Source organism: Neodiprion pinetum, chromosome 7, assembly GCF_021155775.2.
Source record: "Neodiprion pinetum isolate iyNeoPine1 chromosome 7, iyNeoPine1.2, whole genome shotgun sequence".
In the NCBI taxonomy this organism is placed as follows: Eukaryota; Metazoa; Arthropoda; class Insecta; order Hymenoptera; family Diprionidae; genus Neodiprion; species Neodiprion pinetum.
Genome location: NC_060238.1, coordinates 5,039,704 through 5,058,258, shown reverse-complemented (window position 1 = coordinate 5,058,258; position 18,555 = coordinate 5,039,704). Strand labels below are relative to the sequence as shown.

At 34.9% G+C, this 18,555-nt stretch overlaps 3 protein-coding genes across 14 annotated transcripts; 2 read left to right on the top strand and 1 right to left on the bottom strand.

Annotated features, from left to right (window-relative positions):
• The first annotated feature begins 1,796 nt into the window (after positions 1 to 1,796).
• Positions 1,797 to 3,720, top strand: LOC124222637 (uridine 5'-monophosphate synthase-like). Its single transcript, XM_046633811.2, has 2 exons — positions 1,797 to 2,298; positions 2,814 to 3,720. Exons 1-2 carry the CDS (start codon positions 2,158 to 2,160, stop codon positions 3,297 to 3,299), a joined length of 627 nt encoding a protein of 208 aa, XP_046489767.1. The 5' UTR covers positions 1,797 to 2,157; the 3' UTR covers positions 3,300 to 3,720.
• LOC124222636 (solute carrier family 53 member 1) lies at positions 3,415 to 11,646 on the bottom strand. 11 transcript variants are annotated; one of them, XM_069137794.1, is made up of 11 exons: positions 10,546 to 11,431; positions 8,781 to 8,817; positions 8,455 to 8,563; positions 8,215 to 8,368; positions 7,846 to 8,090; positions 7,353 to 7,614; positions 6,856 to 7,223; positions 6,402 to 6,744; positions 6,144 to 6,310; positions 5,819 to 5,952; positions 3,415 to 5,699 (listed from the first exon to the last, which is right to left on the bottom strand). In XM_069137794.1, the coding sequence occupies exons 3-11, from the start codon at positions 8,521 to 8,523 to the stop codon at positions 5,438 to 5,440; spliced, it is 2,004 nt and encodes a 667-aa protein (XP_068993895.1). In that variant the 5' UTR covers positions 8,524 to 8,563; positions 8,781 to 8,817; positions 10,546 to 11,431; the 3' UTR covers positions 3,415 to 5,437. The 11 variants fall into 11 exon arrangements, with proteins under 11 accessions (XP_068993895.1, XP_068993897.1, XP_068993898.1 ...); XM_069137796.1 differs by lacking the exon at positions 8,781 to 8,817 and having other exon boundaries at positions 10,546 to 10,612; positions 10,698 to 11,431; XM_069137797.1 differs by lacking the exon at positions 8,781 to 8,817 and having other exon boundaries at positions 10,546 to 10,600; positions 10,698 to 11,431.
• A 262-nt stretch (positions 11,647 to 11,908) lies between these two features.
• UbcE2M (NEDD8-conjugating enzyme UbcE2M) lies at positions 11,909 to 15,532 on the top strand. 2 transcript variants are annotated; one of them, XM_069137806.1, is made up of 5 exons: positions 11,909 to 12,037; positions 12,159 to 12,233; positions 12,322 to 12,416; positions 12,649 to 12,855; positions 13,379 to 15,532. In XM_069137806.1, exons 1-5 carry the CDS (start codon positions 11,956 to 11,958, stop codon positions 13,517 to 13,519), a joined length of 600 nt encoding a protein of 199 aa, XP_068993907.1. In that variant the 5' UTR covers positions 11,909 to 11,955; the 3' UTR covers positions 13,520 to 15,532. The 2 variants fall into 2 exon arrangements, with proteins under 2 accessions (XP_068993907.1, XP_046489768.1); XM_046633812.2 differs by having other exon boundaries at positions 11,980 to 12,233.
• The last annotated feature ends 3,023 nt before the right edge of the window (positions 15,533 to 18,555 follow it).

Below are 18,555 nucleotides of genomic sequence, written 5' to 3'. Positions count from 1 at the left end.
CAATACAATATATATACAATATTATAATATCGGTTTGCATCGCCATTCGGTAGCTTCGCTAACAGTCGTCTGAGACAAATTTGACGCATGCTAATATATCGGCGAGGTTTTCTTAATGGCTGCACATAGTTTCCACTTAAGACTTACGATCAAAATAAAACGATTAAAACGAGTGTATATATAGAAATTAAATGAGCTTTCCTTTAGTTCGACCGGCCGTGCTTGTTGTTGGTATAATTAACATCATTGTCATAAGCGCTTTGTTCGCATTTCACGTCGTTGAACAATTGATATTTTTATTTTATTTATTTATTTATTTTATTTTTTTTTTTTTTTCTTCATCTTCTTTTTTTCCTTCTGCACAACACTTGACTGAATATTATGGTAACTTGCTGTGTTGACACAATCAGTTGTACACAGCATGCACGTCTCTGGTGTGAATAACAATTTATATCCATCTAATTGTCACGTGAAGGAGTGCGATCAGAACTTCTTGGTACGTGGAACGCGCTGGGATGTTTAAATAAAAAAAGAAAAAAAAAAAAAAAAAAAGAGTGCAAATTCGAAACACATTTTCTTTTTCTTCTCTTTTAGTTTCAGATATATTCGGTAGGAAGAAATCGTTACGCTCGCATCGCCTAAACTCTAACAAATTTCAAACAACAGGGTATTCTCAATGTTGCAAATAACAAAATGAAGAGCTTGTGGTTTTGAAAAAGGCGGCCTGTGCGATATATCGAGAAAGTATCCGTTTCGTTGATTCCTTTAACCCTTTAAAAGGTGCAGGGATTAAGGATGAACGGCTGTATCAAAAGTTGAGAAAAGAGAAAATATCGTTAGCGATAACGTTGTTGGAAATCTTTTCAACGGGAGTTTCTTTCTCTTTTCCTAAATTTTAACTTACAATAAACTGCGAGACTCATTCGTCTCCGTTTGTGTTATGGGAACGTAAATTACTGTGATTATAGTTGTTACCATGGTGAAAATTTCTGCTACTATAACGAATTTTTACAGAAATTTGAAAAATTTTGTATTATTTCGTACAAAATTGCAAATATGCATAGACTTTCGTAAAGAATTGTAAATTTTCTGAGAAACTATGCGTGTTTACAATTTTGTTTTTTACGAAACGTCCCAATTTCCCTAAAAAATTCGTAAAAAATCGTAATAATCATTTTCACCAGAGTCGGCATGACGGACAAAAAATCCTGAAACAGCTACGTCGAAATCTTCTGAAAACCTTGATCAGCAACGTGCGAAAATATTACGCGTTTATCAATCAGGATCGCGCAATTGTTTTCATCGGTTCGAAACATGCCCATTCGATTCCCGAACGGCATCAACGTTCAATCGATAGTTCGTGTTGTTCGCTTACGACATTGGGGTTCACCGGTAGCATTGATTAAACAAGTATGTGATTACTCAATAGCGATCGTGAACTTGGTAGACAATGATTCAAAACACTATTAGCAATATAAAAATCGTTAAATATTTACCTGACCGCAGTCGTTGTTGCCGACGATGCAGCCGTGGCACCAGAATCACCAGAGGGAACTAGCTCACTGCACATCGCGATTAACACTCGTCGACTGATGATGGCGGCTGCAAAACAATCGCCGACTAGACTCCGTGACTCCGAATTGGTCGGTGGTAAGTTTACAAGCCGTGCACGCCGTGGTTCGGTCGATGACACCGGCTCCGCCATTACCGATGAAGTTTGGATTCCCAACCGGCTTACACGATTCTGAAAATATGTTGAATGATTAATTACAGGTTTACAGTTATTGTGCCAGGCAAAATCAACGGCGTGTTTATTGTTTCAACTTTCTTATTACGAAACATAGCTTACTTTTCCTAGAATAAATACGGCATGGAAAGTTATGGCTAAAGTACCGCTCGTACTCCACCCCTCCGTGTTTATACCTCTATGTGGTACCGTTATGCCGTACTACGTGATATTACACGTCAGCAAATTGTTCGACTTGTTGACCGAACCGAGCACAAATATTTCAGGCATTCGACGATGGTTAATTGAGGTTAGATTCGTATGTATAGACGTGATCGCTGCGTAGTGAGTGACCGTATCCAGTCAATTGCGAGCCAAGAATAAGTACGAGATATACTTGATTTGCCTGAGTGATTGTTTACCCGAATAAAATGGAAAATCTTTTGGAAGAATTAGCTGTAAAACTATTCGAATCCGAAGCTGTGAAGTTTGGCACCTTCATTATGAAAACCGGTCTACAGACACCCGTCTACTTTGACCTAAGAGCCGTTATTTCACGTCCACAATTGATGGTAAGGAACTTAATTAAGCTGCTTGTTTGCCGATGCTCAATTTTTATTCCAAGGTGATGCTCAATTTTTATTCCAAGAGATGCTCAATTTTTATTCAAAGTGATGCTCAATTTTTATTCCAAGAGATGCTTAATTTTTATTCAAGGAGAAACATGACGAATCTAAGCATTGACTAGGGATTACTAAAGACAACCCTGCCCATAGTGATAAATTTTAAGATAACAAATAATACCTTAAGGGTGTGTAAAAGTCCTACCCTTACCGATCGAGCCATTGTTGTATTGTCCGCGTTAGACAATATTATTCACGAATAAAGGACTTTCCTATGTTAATTGTTCATGCAATATTTACATCGGTCAAATATTGCTCTGGCGTATCATTTTGCTCCGTATCACTTCTACAAACCAACCGGAAAAATCCCTCGACAAAAAATACTATCACCAAAAAATCTATGCATATAATCTTTGAGGTATAGAAAATAATTTCACATGTAAAGCAGGGTTTTATACTTGCAGAAATCTATTTCGAGTTTGCTATGGACACTCGTAGAGCAAGGCAAACCTATTTCACAGGTATGCGGCGTGCCTTATACGGCCTTGCCAATTGCCACATTGATATCTGTAGAAGAAAATATACCAATGCTCATAAGGAGAAAAGAGAGTAAGCCTTATGGAACAAAAAAGTTAATCGAGGGCCAATTCAAATTAGAAGAGAATTGTATGATAATCGAAGACGTTGTGACATCTGGAAGCAGTATACTGGAGACTGCAAAAGATCTAATCAACGAAGGATTGACGGTCGAAGAAGCTATTGTTATTTTAGACAGACAACAGGGTGGTCGTGAGAATCTGAAAGCAAAGGGCATCGAAATGAAGAGTTTATACACTCTCACGAGTTTAATGCAGCATCTATTAAATGCAGGCAAAGTGACTTCAGACACCTTTGAAGAGGTCAAGACTTACGTGGAACAAAATCAAGTCGAATTAAATAGCAAAGAATAAATAGAAGTAATTGAGAAATTCGAACTGATTCAAATCTAACAATAAATATATAAATTTAAATCGTCATGTTATACGGTCAGAACTTACACGGCATAATATATTTTGAAATAATGAATCACAATATGTGTATAAAGATATAATTTCAACAATATTTTTTCTTATACATTACAAACAATGTAACACAGTTGTCTACTCACTAAGTTTGTGACTATGGTAGATAATATCTGATTATAAATCTGTACAAACTCAGCAAAGTTAATTCACTGATGCAACAGCATGCGGTTTGAAGGTGAATTTATGCTGGTATCGTTAAAATCAACTTCGCCAAATGTATATGAACGACGGATCAGAGTGACGCTCCTTTCACAATCATTCCTTTCTTGTTTATATATTGATATATTAGACATGATTTACAAAAATATCTGGCCTGGTTCTTATTTAGCAACACCTGTACAATCCTGTATCGTTTGAACATCTAAATCTTAAGATGTAAAAATACCTTTTGACAAAAAAATCACAACAAAGTTGAATCAAGGAACTTCTAAATTAACTGAAGTTTAGGCACCGTAAATACGTATAAAGTGCTACTTAATATAATAGTAATTAAGAATTCCGTTGGACTAATTTAATTAGTTCGTAAATTCGCGTCGCGATCAATTACTAAAGAAGCATGTTCCTTTATTAATCACAATTCAACTTGCACCAGTTTCATTATTTTACACAAATTTATCTCGCACCGAATTCTGAACATAAGGATATAAACGGATACACGAATTTCATTTTACATTGAATTATTATGCGCAGATATCCGAACAAAACTTGAATGTGTTAAATAAATTCACGTAAAATAACATCGTACACAATAAGTTTGTCAACGCAATTAGTTAAATTGGAAAGTATCAATAGGATACGCCCGTTATGATTAACCGCATCTACGTTTACAGAGAAGAGGAAAATTAATCTATAATACTTGGAAAATTCACACAGCTGTCAGTGAAACAATTATCAGTTATTGTTCGTAATCAGCTTGCGAAAGTACCTCATACGAAGTTCGATTATTCTATACGGAATAAGTATTGCTGTTTCTTGTGTAATAAGAGGTAATAAAAATTATTCAATGAAATCTTTGGATATCGGTTAGTATTTGTTGTCGCAATCTGGAATAGAGGGTGAAAAAATGATGCATGTTTAACATGCATTTGTATTAATGACACTGAAACTTGCAAGTAATACGGGTAAAAAGGTTCCAGGGGATGACCAAACGATAAAACTTGTCAGGATTATTCAGGGAACTCTTTCGAATATATTTCTTAATAATTTATCATTTGTTCACTCTCTGAAAGCCTTCCAGATGTATTACCCGCTAGTTCCAGAGTAATTTTGCATTACTAATAGTGTATGGCCGCGTTACGTAATAACTATTTTCATTTTGTAATTACTCGTATAAACTCGTGGGGCTGAAAAGGAAGTACGTAACTAAAAAATAAAAATCACCTAAGCCTTGAAATAACGCTTCATGTAAGTATTCAAAAATATAAATCACAATCTACACTTAAATTATTGATTTTTCATAAAACTGTTAGTGGAATGTAACAAATATTCGCACGTGTCGTTGCGTTATTTTAGGATTTTCATTTCGTTTTAATTCAGTATACTATATCGGCACTAGGATGAGGGCATTCACCGGATCCTGTGGAATTTACCGTCGGTTTCAGAATCTCATGAAAAGAAAAGCAAATTTTTATGGTGGCAGCGACAATGCGAGTTTAAAATAAATTCCACAGAATCTGAGCAGCATCATTGTGCATATAGAACACAGTGTTTCAATCCCGTGTCTCAGCCTTGGATACGCAGAACCGTTTTGCATAATATACGTATAATACAGCCACTTGTATATTATAAACTTGTAATGAATTTAGGGATAAATCGAAAAATTGGCTCTACGAAACTAACTACAATTAATCGAAAAATATTTCCGATTGAAAATCTGCTGCGTTTAAAAATAAGTGGCACTGCATCAGATAAATCTCGGATAACCATACGACTATTTCAATAACCTTTATGCAAAAGCTGCAATACGATGAAATAAAAAGTACTTGATCCCGCTTTCAAGTGCAACAAAAATATTAAATATAAATTCAACTAGCGTTAGATACATCTATATCAATTGTTTCCTCTTTCAATAATGCACGCTTGTCCTCCTTAACAGTGTTCTGCTTTTTACCTCCACCCTTGCGCTTTCCCCGATTTATTACTCCATTCTCTTCGTCCATCATTCTTATGATTTGGGTCTGATCGGAACTTTCTATAGGCGCGACAGAAATATCTCTGACAGCACGAAACTTACCACAATTATTCAAGTGCTCGTTCTCAAGACGGAAGAAGTTCCAGATAAATCTTCTACATGGTCGATAAAACGAAATGATCAAACACAACGCACATTATTTTAACTATCTTTCGAAAGTCTGATTCTTGCATCGAGTTAAAGTGGCGAAATTTTATGAACCATAAAAAGTTACCTGAATACTTCCAAAGTAGCGACGATAGAAGTCATCAGCTCGGACTGGACATATCCGTACTGCGTCACTATGTAGGTTGCGACCCATACAAATCTCAATAAAAAGTCTTCTATGATCGCAAAATAATAGAATCCCTGAAATAAGAGACTTCCATATTGAACTTTTCCTGCATACGAAGCGAAATTTAAGATTAAAATGTCTGTATACACTTCGAGATACAAATGTATCGAGTATTCTTGCATGGAAAGAAACTTTTTGGGACGGTAACGACAATAGAATTAAAAAATATTCGTTCCGATGATTATTAGCATGAAAATTGACTCACTGTAGAGTATACAATTTCCTCTCGTAAGAATCGATTTTCACCAGCATTACTATCCAGGAGTCCCCAATCCATCTTGATATCCCATGTGTACGAATAAATGGAGTTTATCAGGCTACTCACGACCCACAGCCAAAGCCAAGGACTATCCCAGTGATTTGTATATTCGCCTGAACAAGGAAATGAAATTGAATGCGTTGATGAGGTGAAAAGAACAACGTTTTATGAAAGAACACACGAAGATCGAAGGTATAATATTACCTGCATGAAACGTTCGCAGCGTGTTTGTTATAACGACGAGAAATGTTGTAGCATATTTGCCGGCATTGACCAAGTGCGGGAAAGCTTCCTTTGAATCTCGATATCGGCGAATGCATTGTGCAAAACGGAACCAAGCAGGAAGACAGTTGAGTATTGGTCGAACGATGTAAGACCCAGACAAACACTGCTGCGTATCACCGGCTTCGAACCAATCACCGTTTGTGATGTAGAAGCATATCAAAAAATGAAAATCCAAAAACACAGTCGACAGGCTGTTCAATTGATCGCCCAGCCAGAAATCGGCAAAGTTGACGACCATTAATGGAGCGGAGATGCAACGAAACTGCAATAAAAAAAAAGTGGTTGAACTCTAGAGCGTGATTCGTGCAGAGAAACATGATTTCAATCGCTGATTCGGAAACACCATTTCTATACCGTGCGATAAAAGCCTCACCATTATTTTAAGCAACCAAAATCGTGCCTCGTGTCGAAACATTTTGAAAGGATTCAACAGAAAGGCTACGATGATGACGACGAGTGCGAGGGGATTTGCGTAAGGCGGAACGCTCAAGCTTGAGCTGTATAAAAAACTGAGTAAACTCAGTGTCCAAACGACGCCGAGTACAGCTGCTAACTCCATCAGGTGTTGCTCTGACAAATGATTCCTCGGATCGAGCTCAAATATCAACACGTGATTAACACCGGACGAACGCCAGCCATAGACATTGATTCCCATCAGAAATAGGAATTGAATAACAAGCAGGGGTCCTCGATACAAGGGAAATGCAACCTTGAGACGTGCGCCGCCATCATGAAATATTGCTAAAATTCAATTAATAATCTGTATCAGAAGCGAACGGATGGTATCGCGTGTTATAATTTAAAGGTATAAAGAACTGCTCAAATATACTCGAGTAATGATATAGTAAACTGTTCGGGGAAAACTCTTACCTGACAGCACAACTGCGACGAACAAAACAACGAAACTCCCGGAGAACAGTCCAACTTTGAAAGTCGTCCAAGGACTCTGATGTTCTCCAAGGGGAGGCACGCGGAGTCGTTTCATAGCCCTTTGTCTGTCACCACCTTCGAGGCCAGAAGTGACCGTCGCCTCTGTCTCTTGAATAAGCCTGTCGATGTCCTTTGACGTGTGAAAGTGTGCAGTTTCCACGAATTCGGTACGCCATTTGGAGCCGGTATCGACGGACAACAGCTAATATATGCAAATTTGAGTAATAAAAAGCTGTTCAACGTTGATGAAGGTAATTTTTAATTTGTGATTTGCGTTGTAAAATCCAATTGAAAATGTATCGATTAACGAATGAATGAATGATTGAAAAGATTTGATCGAAGATCAAACGCTTGTTAACATGTTGCATAATTTTCCATTCAAGAATTGGCGATTTTCAATGTCTGTTTATCAGAATGATTCACATTAAAGTACCTTATCATGTTTTTTAAGTATCTTTCGAAAACCGGTATGGTTTAGATTTTGGTAGTTTTGAAGAAGGATAAGAGAGAGATAAAATTCTGAAAAAGCTAGTTTTAGCTCCCTGAGCTTGCGAGCAGGCAGATGAGCTTTTGTTGTATTTCGAACGCGGTTCTTTCCTCCGCCGTGATGCGTTTCGGATGCAATTTTTAGTTCGCTTTGCAATGCTGCATATTTTCTTGTTGCCTCCGCCAGCTTCTCTACACAAAATTTGAATGTCGATTAATTTTTTTAAAAATTTTTTACAGATCAATCGAAAATTACTTGATAAATATCGATTAGTTTTTCATTTCACTGAAAATTTGATCGTCGATTTAATCTCACCAGAGTAAAAAGTGTTGATTTTCTTCAATTCACGATCGCAGAAGGTGAAAAAGACTTCGTCGAAAGAGGCAAAATGGCGAGATATGGTTTCCTGCTCGACAATCTCAACGGACGGAGCCTCTTCTACCGCCGTATACAACATGGCTTTCATTTCCTACAAAATATTTGTAGAAAAACATCAATAATATGTGACGTTACGAATAAATATAGTAAAAATTATAGAATTTTCATGAATTTTACCTCATAACTAATGTATTGTTTACGCCATTCAGGCGTAATGTGCGCGGAAAGATGCTCCGCGAACTTCATATTTGATTTAGAATAATTTCAAACTCTAGTCAGCCATACACTGAAACAAAACAAACATAAACAAATTAAAATCTGTAGACTTCCGATTACTGTATTTTATAAATGCTATGATTAAGGCAGTACAGATTTACTAATGGTGAAGAAAAAAAAAAAAAAAAAAAACCATTTCGCAATAATAAACGTAGCGGAAGATTTAATACAGAAGCGTGTCAACAGGCGCTTCCTTAGCTATAACGATAACGATGAAGTATACTTACGGAATTCAATGTAGTTGTCAACATTTATCAGGATTATCTATCTCAGTGCATACAACAAAGTGAACACAAGATAGCGGCGAATCAAACCAACAATTAAATTTAAACTGCGAGAGATTAAAACAAGCGTGCTCAATTGAATACATAAAAAAAAAAAAAAAAAAGATGAGGAATTTTGCGCACAGATCTAAACCTGATCAAGATTTACTTGTGAAATGGTACTTAGATTTGATACATAAAATAAAAAATGCTCGCAATATGTTAGTTACGATGTTATTTTGACTACCTGGAATTACGAAGAGGCGACATTATTCATATTCTACAAATAGTTGTTACATTATTCACGTCATAATTACAGAGTAGGGTTATTATTATTTTCCAAAGAATATTCAATTCTCAATTGCGGGACTGGAAAGTAACGGGGACTAAATTAACTCGAACCTTTGTTCGCGGATGTTGGACGAGGATGAAGTTAGTAACGTTACTGCAACGATACATGTTTAGGATAAATCGTTACTTCGCACTTTTAGGAATTTCTGAAATTTACTAAACAACATGATAAACAAAACATAGTTTTATTTGAAAATGTTCTAAAGTTGCGGAATAATGATTTTTTCTCTGATGTTTTGTTATGTTAATGTGCCTAATTTCACGAGGTTAAGATTGATTAATTAAGTAATTCTGTTTCTACCATCTTTATTGTATGGCAAAATATAAAATGAATTTCATCGTGAAATATGAAGGGTGAAACGTGGAACGATATTTTAAAGTGAAATTTCACAGCGATTTCTTGCTTTATTATGAAAATTAGTTAAAATCAAACATTAAATCGCTCCGGTATTTAGTTTGTTAAAAGCGTATATAAATAAAGACTGCGGGTCTCTCTTATCATCTTGGTAAACTAAGTTATTAAACAATTAATATTCATTTCAACAAATTTTGGGACAATTTGTTCAGTCCATCTTTTATTTCTTCGATTTCCGCACATATCAGAACATGTGTGAAGTTAATTTTTACATTTATTCATAGAAAAAAATGTGTGCAATGATTGATATTTCATTTGCGTTGGCGAAGAACAAAGGTTTCTATAATTATAACAATGTCTTTGTTCCTGTATTTATCAATAACTGTAAAGTTTTATCTGCCTACAAAACAACTCAAAGCTGGAACAATTTGGTGGAGCTCACAAGTCTAAAATAAAAGCCAAGTTTGACTGTAAAATATTTGAGTATTGATTTATTTTTTTAAATATATGTATAAAAACTCCATTATTTTCAAATAAAATTGGCTCTAGGTGGTCGGTGAATAAAAACAGGATCGCTCGATAAAAAAAAGGAAGGTAAATAATGCCGGAGCAATTATTCGCAGTCGCATGAAGTGCGGAAGACGATTTAAAATATATTTTCATAAGGCTGAAGTTAGTAACCTTAATGTAGCGACATACCAGGATAAAAAATCGTCACTGAGATATTTGAGAATGACTTTCAAGGAGTTGGCTTCTCAGAATACTAATATATTTTGTTTACAATGGTTTATTTACTTCGGAAAATCATTTTTCCTGAACATACGTCGTTTTACAGTAACGGTACGTTGATGACTTCATCCTTATGTATTTTCAGTGATCGAGCATGCCAGCAAAATGGTAAAAGAAATTGTCATAGTAAGTTTTTTCATCAAGCCAAAGATTAGCGGAACAAAGGAATATGATAGCAAATGAAATTATGTGAAATCTTAAACCTATTTTTATAACTAAATTTAACGTACTTACAACAACTCGTCGAGGAGAGTTGCGAAGTTGGGCAAGTAACATGAATTAATAAACGCTGCAACAATCCCTAGTTTATTTTATAGAGCACTAAAACGTTATCAACGGATTTATCAACGACCGTGGCTAAGCGTTATGGAAAATTAAATATTTACCCTGATTCGGTTGCCACGTTAAACAGACTCCGGCTGAATTAATAGATCATAAATAGTTCGTTTCGAACAATTTAAAACGTTGAGAATCGAGTGCAATTAACTCATAGTAACATCTCTCGTTAAATAAATATTCGTATAGATTGACAAAGGCGATATTATACATGTATATATCGTATTACACGCACCACATCATCGTTGTGCAAATTTCGATTATCACTGACCCATTACACACTCTACGTAAACACTGTAAACATCGGTACTCTACAATATCATTATTACAGTTACTTTCTACTATCGTTTCGTTTCATCGCCGCGACAATTCCCGATGCACCGATGTCAAAGAACATATATATATTATTTTTTTCTTCTTTTTTTCGTACAGTGAAAGGTTCACTCAACCACGGTGCGACAGACTTCACTCAAAAACACGTGACTGCGCGGAATCTTGAACAGAGCTTAAGATTTGAATGTCTCTTACAGCGGATCACAACTTGATATATTATTGCATTTGTTTAATCTTATCTGTACCCTAGTTTGACCATTTATTACATATGAACGGTTATCAATTGTTTCGAAGAAATATGTTAAAATATTAACCTATGAAAGTGAGAGAAGCGGTTACCTAACGCCATCGCGATTGGTCATTATAACTGTCTACTCTGCAAAAACAATGCAATCCTACAGATATGTGCCAATATATGATATATGTAGAAGAGTAAACATGCTGTACGTCATTTTCGTACGTTATTTTCGGCTGCTAGATTCGTTACACCTTTTTGACCTTGCTTATAGCCACGCTATTCCATGCATACCTGGACTAGCAAGACTGTCTACGCAACGCGAATTTATTACACTATTTTTTTTATTCAACGTCAAAGTAACAGAGATTTCAATGGCGATGTTTAGAAGCGGAGTTCACGCTGTTAGTATTATTTCTAAGTCTATGGAGCCACGCATCGCCAAAGTGTCTACGTTCACTGAACAACTTTAAATACGGATCTTGGTGTAAAAAATTTTTTATCCAATGAGGAGATGGTCGCAGTGGCGCTATTTTCGACTGAACCAATCTACCAGCTTTCAGCGTTCAGCCGTTAAACGGTGAAAATTTTTAATTATAAGCCTTCAACAAGGTATCTGGCCATTCGCGACGGAATCGCGTTGATTTTTTGCGATAAACGTGAGCAGAAAATAGCCGGCGAAAGTGATCAAGGTCAATTAATTTTCGTATTTGTGGTTAAAAAGACGTGAATTTAACTATATGGTGGAATATTCGCGAAGCGTGAATATAGCCAGGGGAGAGCACGGTCCGAAAGGCGAGTTATCCCCCTTGTCAAAAATTAGTAGGTTCCAATTTTTTAATCTTCTGTGATTTTGCTTGAATTTAAAAAGTATTTGTATGCCTCGCTATATTGTAGCCGAACTTAGAATCTAACATGATTAAATTATTTTCACTAAAACAAGCGAAAAAAGATGGCGAATCACCAAGGACAGGAACTCAGAAAAAGGCCTCAGCAGCGCAGTTAAGGATCACGAAAGGTTGCGATTTCTCATTTTTTTAATCACATAACGGGATACGATTGTGAAAGAAATATTTAAAATAATCTTTCCCTTATTTTTATTTCAGATATAAACGAACTCAACCTGCCAAAAACATGCGGCACAGAATTTCCAGATCCAGATGACCTGTTGACTTTTAAACTAATAATCTGCCCTGACGAAGTACGTATTTTACCACTCAGAAATTCTCAGTTGTTTTCATCATCCTGTTGTTACTTGTTGCGTACCAAAATTTCAGTTAGTCAAGTTTCTACTGCAGCAACTTAGTAGCGATTCTTTAAGCTGTGCTAACTTCAGCGCAGATCGCTCATGCCTGTGTCTCCTTCTGTTCTCTGTTCGTCGCTCGATTGATAAATGAGCCAAAGTATTCACCTCGCATTATAATTATTCTTAGGGTTTCTACAAAGGCGGAAGATTTGTGTTCAGTTTTAAGGTCGGTCCAAACTATCCACACGAACCACCTAAAGTAAAGTGCGAAACGCAGGTTTATCATCCCAACATTGACCTGGAAGGCAATGTCTGCCTGAATATTCTTAGAGAAGATTGGAAACCTGTATTGACAATAAACTCGATTGTCTACGGGCTTCAGTATCTCTTTCTGGTAAGTATTGAACGCTCTGAATTTGCGTCTCTGAACTCAATGTGCTTACTTTCATGTATTTCCAAAACTTACATCTTGACAATATATTGGGCAAATATTTTAGGCTGAAAAGTATCGAACCAAAGAAATTGGATAAGTTAAAATAGTTTCAACCTTGCAACTGAAGTCGATCAAAGTATGTTTTGTTCACACAAAATCTCTCGGATAAAAACTGTTATTAACAGATTTAGTAAAGTCAGATTATTGCACATCTTATGGTACATTTGTTACATATGTTATGCATGTAAATAAGTTTCCCACAAATCATCTACCGAAGATTTTTCCTTGAACTTCTCAGTCGACAAGGTTTCAATTCAGTTTCACTCGAATCAACTTCGGTTCCACCTTTTGAATCATTATTTTATTTTTATTGTCCATTGGAGCTTTTTTTTTTTTTAACTAGATTGTACTAATGAATAAATCTTACAATTTTATTCTTATGCCTCTCGTTTGTTTATTTTTTCTTCATTTTCTCTTTACTTAGGAACCGAATCCTGAAGATCCTTTAAACAAAGATGCGGCAGAGGTGTTACAAAATAATCGAAGAGTATTCGAACAGAATGTGGTGAAAGCAATGCGAGGTGGATACGTAGGGTCATTTTATTTTGAACGGTGTCTCAAGTGATACACCGCCTCCTCACCAATGCTGTATACAATCCTGCAAAGACTCAGACTTAGAGGACAAATACCAAGAGACTGGAGAAATGGAGGAGAACACAGTGTTCTAACGGTTACCTGTGTGTCTGCTTTATACATATTTACGTTCTTCACGTCTTGCCAGGCCTCCAAACATTTAATCCATCAAGTATTTTATGCTTTTGGCTAATAAACTTACTTAAATCTTCACAATGTATAGTTCACTAAATAGAAGAAACCAAAAATTTCCTTAACAGGCAGTTTGCGTCGATTAAATAACAGCAACTGCACAAGCTTTAAAAAGTGGGTAGATGCAATAAGGTGGAAGCTGCTGATCTTAGGTTTCGAATTTCTCAATAGCGATCAGAAGGACACCTTGAAAGCAGTGCTGGCTATTTTAGTAGCTGGAATATAAGTTTATAAGTGGTGCAAAACAACCGGTCGATGGTCGGGATGTAACGAAGACTTTGAGTTTTCAAAGAGCAGGGACTGTAAAAGTTGAGTAGAATATTTACATAGAAAAAAGGGCGAATGTACGATTGCATTAATTTTCAAAGTAGGATGTCCGAAAGGTGGACCTGTCCATCTTCTACATCGTCGATGAAATAAAATGATTAAAAACATCGCACGTTATTTTAACTATCTTTCGAAAGTGTGATTTGTACATCGAGCTAAAGTAGCGCAATTTTATGAACCATAAAAATTTACCTGAATACTTCCAAAGGAGCGACGATAGAAGTAATCAGCTCAGACCGGACATATCTTTATTGCGTCAGTATGTAGGTTGCGACCCATACAAATCTCAATAAAAAGTCTTCTATGATTGCTAGATAATAGAACCCCCGAGTTTATATGGGATGCAAAACAACTGGTCGATGGTAGCGATGTAACAAAGACTTGGAGTTTTCAAAGAGCAGGGAGTGAAAAAGTTGAGTAAAATATTTACTAGAAAAAAAGGGGAATGTACATTTTTATCAATTTTCAAAGTGAGATGTTCCAAAGGTGGACCTCTTTGTTTATTTCGGAACCCTTTGCTCTCAAACGACAAAATTGGTAGGGCATGATTTATTTTGCGCTTGTGCATATAAACGCACTTTGTACGTTGACGTTGAAAAGTTGGGTGGAACTTGTTTCATGATAACAACGTGTTGTTGGTGATAGGATTGATTAATTATTATGTCTTGTAAAAAGTAATAAAATCCTATCCACGAACAATGTATAATAAGACGACGACCATTTTACGTTCTGTTCTGTACTGAATCCGATAAATTGACACAATTACAACACATGATTCTACAATATTAATTCGTCAGAAAAAATGCTGAACTTTTTTACTAGCCACTCAATATTAGGTCATTGATGGAGTTTCTAAGGAGGTAATTGCATGAGTGATACAATCGCGTAACGCTCTTCTTTTTCTAAATATCTGCAGAACTGACTAACTGTGATGGGTAAAGCATTGGTAGACTTAAGTATCTAATCGCTGCATATTTGAACATAATATGTCGCTGAACGAGGATTAATTAGGGTGGAATTTACGTTTTTCCACATCTATGTACTCCTTGTAACACTATTCACATCTTTAAAATCTTATAACGATGAATTTATAGCACAGCTTGATTTTATGCGGTAAGTTGGGCATGTGCGCAAAAGCTGCCGTTTATTTTCAATAATCTAGAACAATTCGCAAATCACATGTAAGAGTGAAAATATCTTTGCCAAAGGCAGAATTTGAACCAAGTAATAACATTGCCTCTTCTTTTTTTAAATACAGTGTACGTAATCCTTTGCGTGTCAGCGAAAGCGCTTGTTTGATTATATGGACAGGCATTTTCGGTGAATGGATTGTTTGTATTTTTTTTTTTTTCTATTTAATAAAGTTTAGAGAGGACTATTGACGTACCATAAGTGCGCCTTGATACGAAACGTATTATAACACACAACGTTAACAATGTAACTATTGTATTAATAATAAATCCGATTAAATTATGTTTGGAAGTAATTAACTGATTTGTTTCAATACCTTTTTCAAACTTGACATAGCGCAATTCGTCTTACACAGTTCTATGATTCTCCGTTCGTACACACAGAAATTGTTTGTTTCATACGTCGTTAAATGGTGGAAGAGAATTTTTGAGTTGAGATATAAAATGAATACCTTTAAAAACTAATCTGTCTTTATTAATGCTGACAAATTTCTGTAAAGTGGATTCTTCAAATCACTTAAATTGTTCGAATTAATCAAGAAGTAAGCCAATTTTTTCTAATCGTAATACCGACTTGCGCTTGTCTAGAAATTTCATGAAGATTTAACTATAAGGACACGCTGTGAAAAGAACATTCTGCCAAGTGCGGAGCCACTTTCAAAAAAGTGAATGTACGTTGTGGTCTCGTGTGGTTTGTGGTTAAAGGCAAGTAAAAAATAGTCTGAAACATATGATATAGAAGTAACGTAGCTGGAATTTCAAACAAGCAGAATACAAAGGATGACGAAAAAATTAAGAGGGGTTTACTATGCTTAATGAAGTTTATTGCGTGTGACCCATTTTGCAGACTGCTAGTTACGTTCTTTTATTTTCCACCTTTACGCACAGATTGGGTTTCCGTTCTTATTTCCTAAATTTATTCAATTTCGACTCGAGGAAATAAAAATATTACATTTGACTGTGTGCAGTGCTCCGAATGAAAGATTACACCCTATAATCTGAGATATTACATACAATTATGTTTTTCCTTTTCACTTTGTTTCTAATATAAATTCAAATATTTTTATCTACGACAGCGAGGTCTTATTTTTTATTTATTTATTTATTTATTTATTTATTTCGCTCAATTTATCATGCTTTTTATATTTGGCATATATATGTATTTACTTTGGAAATTTTACACGATTAAATTCACGCTATTACCGTGATACTATATACAAGAAAATCGATGTTTGAAACTCGTTTAATATATCCTCATTTTATCCCCCGTGCGCGTTTACAATTGGCAAATATACAATGCGGAGATCTTTCGTGAGTTCAAAAATTTCAATAAAAAAATACCATTTTAAAGGATTTGGATAAATAAATGACAAGTATAACTTTACCAGCTGCATTTCAATTTTAATAGCGAAGTTTTCAAGAACTTATACCAAATATTAAAGCACCAACATAGCTTCTATTTTACCTCCGACCATATCTTATGCACAAACGTCAAGAAGTTATAATTTTATATATATAGAGCATATGTTTCACTTAGATTGTTTGGCTTACTGTCTCTATGATTATTGTTGCTATTATTATTATTATCATTATCATTATCATCATCATCATCATCGTTATATAATTTAAATATTATATAAAAACTACAAAACGGCAAAGGGTCCATTATTATAAATAAAGATTTCTAGATAATAGAAGGAAAAAAAGGAACAATTTCATTTTCATTATTATTATTATATTTTAGTATAGTACCTATGAAACTTATAAACTAGAGAAGTGTCCTGGCCTCAGTCCGACCTACAGCAATGCTTTACTGTATTCTTTAATTTAGGTCCCATCTTCTTCGTCATTTAAAGGCACTTTTTTGAAAACTCACTACCCGAAAAATCTGTCCATAAACAAACAGATTCCCAAATCGTTATTCCAAATTTGACCAACTCAAACCTGAAAAAATCGTGTATATGAAAGAAAATACGTTAATAGAAAGGTTGGAAAAAAATTTAAAAACAAAAAAAAACAAACAAACAAACAATATTATGTTGCGAAATTTCAGTCAGGTTGTAATTGGGACTCATATTTCAGCAAACTTTATTTAACAATGTATTTCGAAGCGTAAAGTAGCGAATCGTTCCTCAAAACTATCGGTAATATCGTATTCTTAAAGTTTGGCGAATAATGAAAATATAATTGTTTATTCAGCATGTCCGTAATTTTGAATAACTAACAACATCGATTGACACAACATATTCGGCAGCGGTGAATCGGGACTTTAAAAAACAATTTCAGATTTGTAACTACAACAGTAACATTACGTCAAAGCACTATGTTAAATATAATATTAATCTTAACGGTCGTAGTTGGTCAATTTTGGAAATAAATGTGATGAGTCTAATTCTGTATACTTGACTAAAGACTGGCGAAAAGAGATTAAAAAAACAAAAAATAAAAAAAAAAAAAATAACCAAACGATACAAATTGAATAAAGAAAAAAAAAAAAATTATCTTACTTCTTCACAAACACGATATTAAGTATATATATACAAAAATCTGTAACGGCAATTAATTGACCTGCATCTTTCAGGTATTCGTCATTATTAGGAGCGCTCGCACAATGCATCGATCCACTTCGCTAACCACAGCACAGAACACCCCTTTTTTTTTGTACGCCATTATCGTTTTGGGCTCTGATATATTATTATAATAATTTTAACCCCCGTTCATCCCCCCCCCCCTTGCCCCTGACCCTCCCCTTCTTCTCATCGTCCTCTTCCTCTTCCTCCCTATTCCTTTGAGGGTAAACTGTGTAACATAGTAATTGAATTGAAGTAGATATTATTATTCTGGATATTTCAAAATTATATACGTAATTTTGTGCCGTGGTGGACAAAAAGTTGTATAATAACGGCTGGGCGTTAAGACGTTAAGAAAAATAGTATGAAGATAACTTTAGATGGTTATACATACATATATGTATATAGATAGGATCGCATGCCGTCTCAATTATTGAAAATTGATTATCTATAAATACATTTAAATAGAGAATTCAGAGAAAATATAAGACAGAAAATAAAAAAAAAAAAAAATAAAAAAAATTGATTAGTAAAAATATTTTTTTTTTTTTGGTGTGTATAGTAAAAATTAGCCTTTGACATATTTATATCAACAATTTAACAATTTTTTTTTTTCTTTTTTTCTTCAACAAACATTTGTATAAAGTAAATTTGTTTTCTAATGGGACATTAAACTCATTTCCAGCTGGCACCGAGATACTATATTATTGTTATTGTTATTATTATTATTATTATTAATATTATTATTA

Excerpts from the sequence above, each read along its gene's own strand:
- LOC124222637 (XM_046633811.2), top strand. The coding sequence starts at position 2,158 with ATGGAAAATCTTTTGGAAGAATTAGCTGTAAAACTATTCGAATCCGAA. Across the intron at positions 2,299-2,813 it reads TTTCACGTCCACAATTGATG|AAATCTATTTCGAGTTTGCT; the intron begins GTAAGGAACTTA and ends TTATACTTGCAG.
- UbcE2M (XM_069137806.1), top strand. The coding sequence starts at position 11,956 with ATGGTGGAATATTCGCGAAGCGTGAATATAGCCAGGGGAGAGCACGGT. Across the intron at positions 12,234-12,321 it reads GCAGTTAAGGATCACGAAAG|ATATAAACGAACTCAACCTG; the intron begins GTTGCGATTTCT and ends TTTTTATTTCAG. Across the intron at positions 12,417-12,648 it reads TAATAATCTGCCCTGACGAA|GGTTTCTACAAAGGCGGAAG; the intron begins GTACGTATTTTA and ends AATTATTCTTAG.
- LOC124222636 (XM_069137804.1), bottom strand. The coding sequence starts at position 8,523 with ATGAAGTTCGCGGAGCATCTTTCCGCGCACATTACGCCTGAATGGCGT. Across the intron at positions 7,615-7,845 it reads TACTTAAAAAACATGATAAG|CTGTTGTCCGTCGATACCGG; the intron begins GTACTTTAATGT and ends TGCATATATTAG. Across the intron at positions 7,224-7,352 it reads CGTCGCAGTTGTGCTGTCAG|CAATATTTCATGATGGCGGC; the intron begins GTAAGAGTTTTC and ends ATTGAATTTTAG.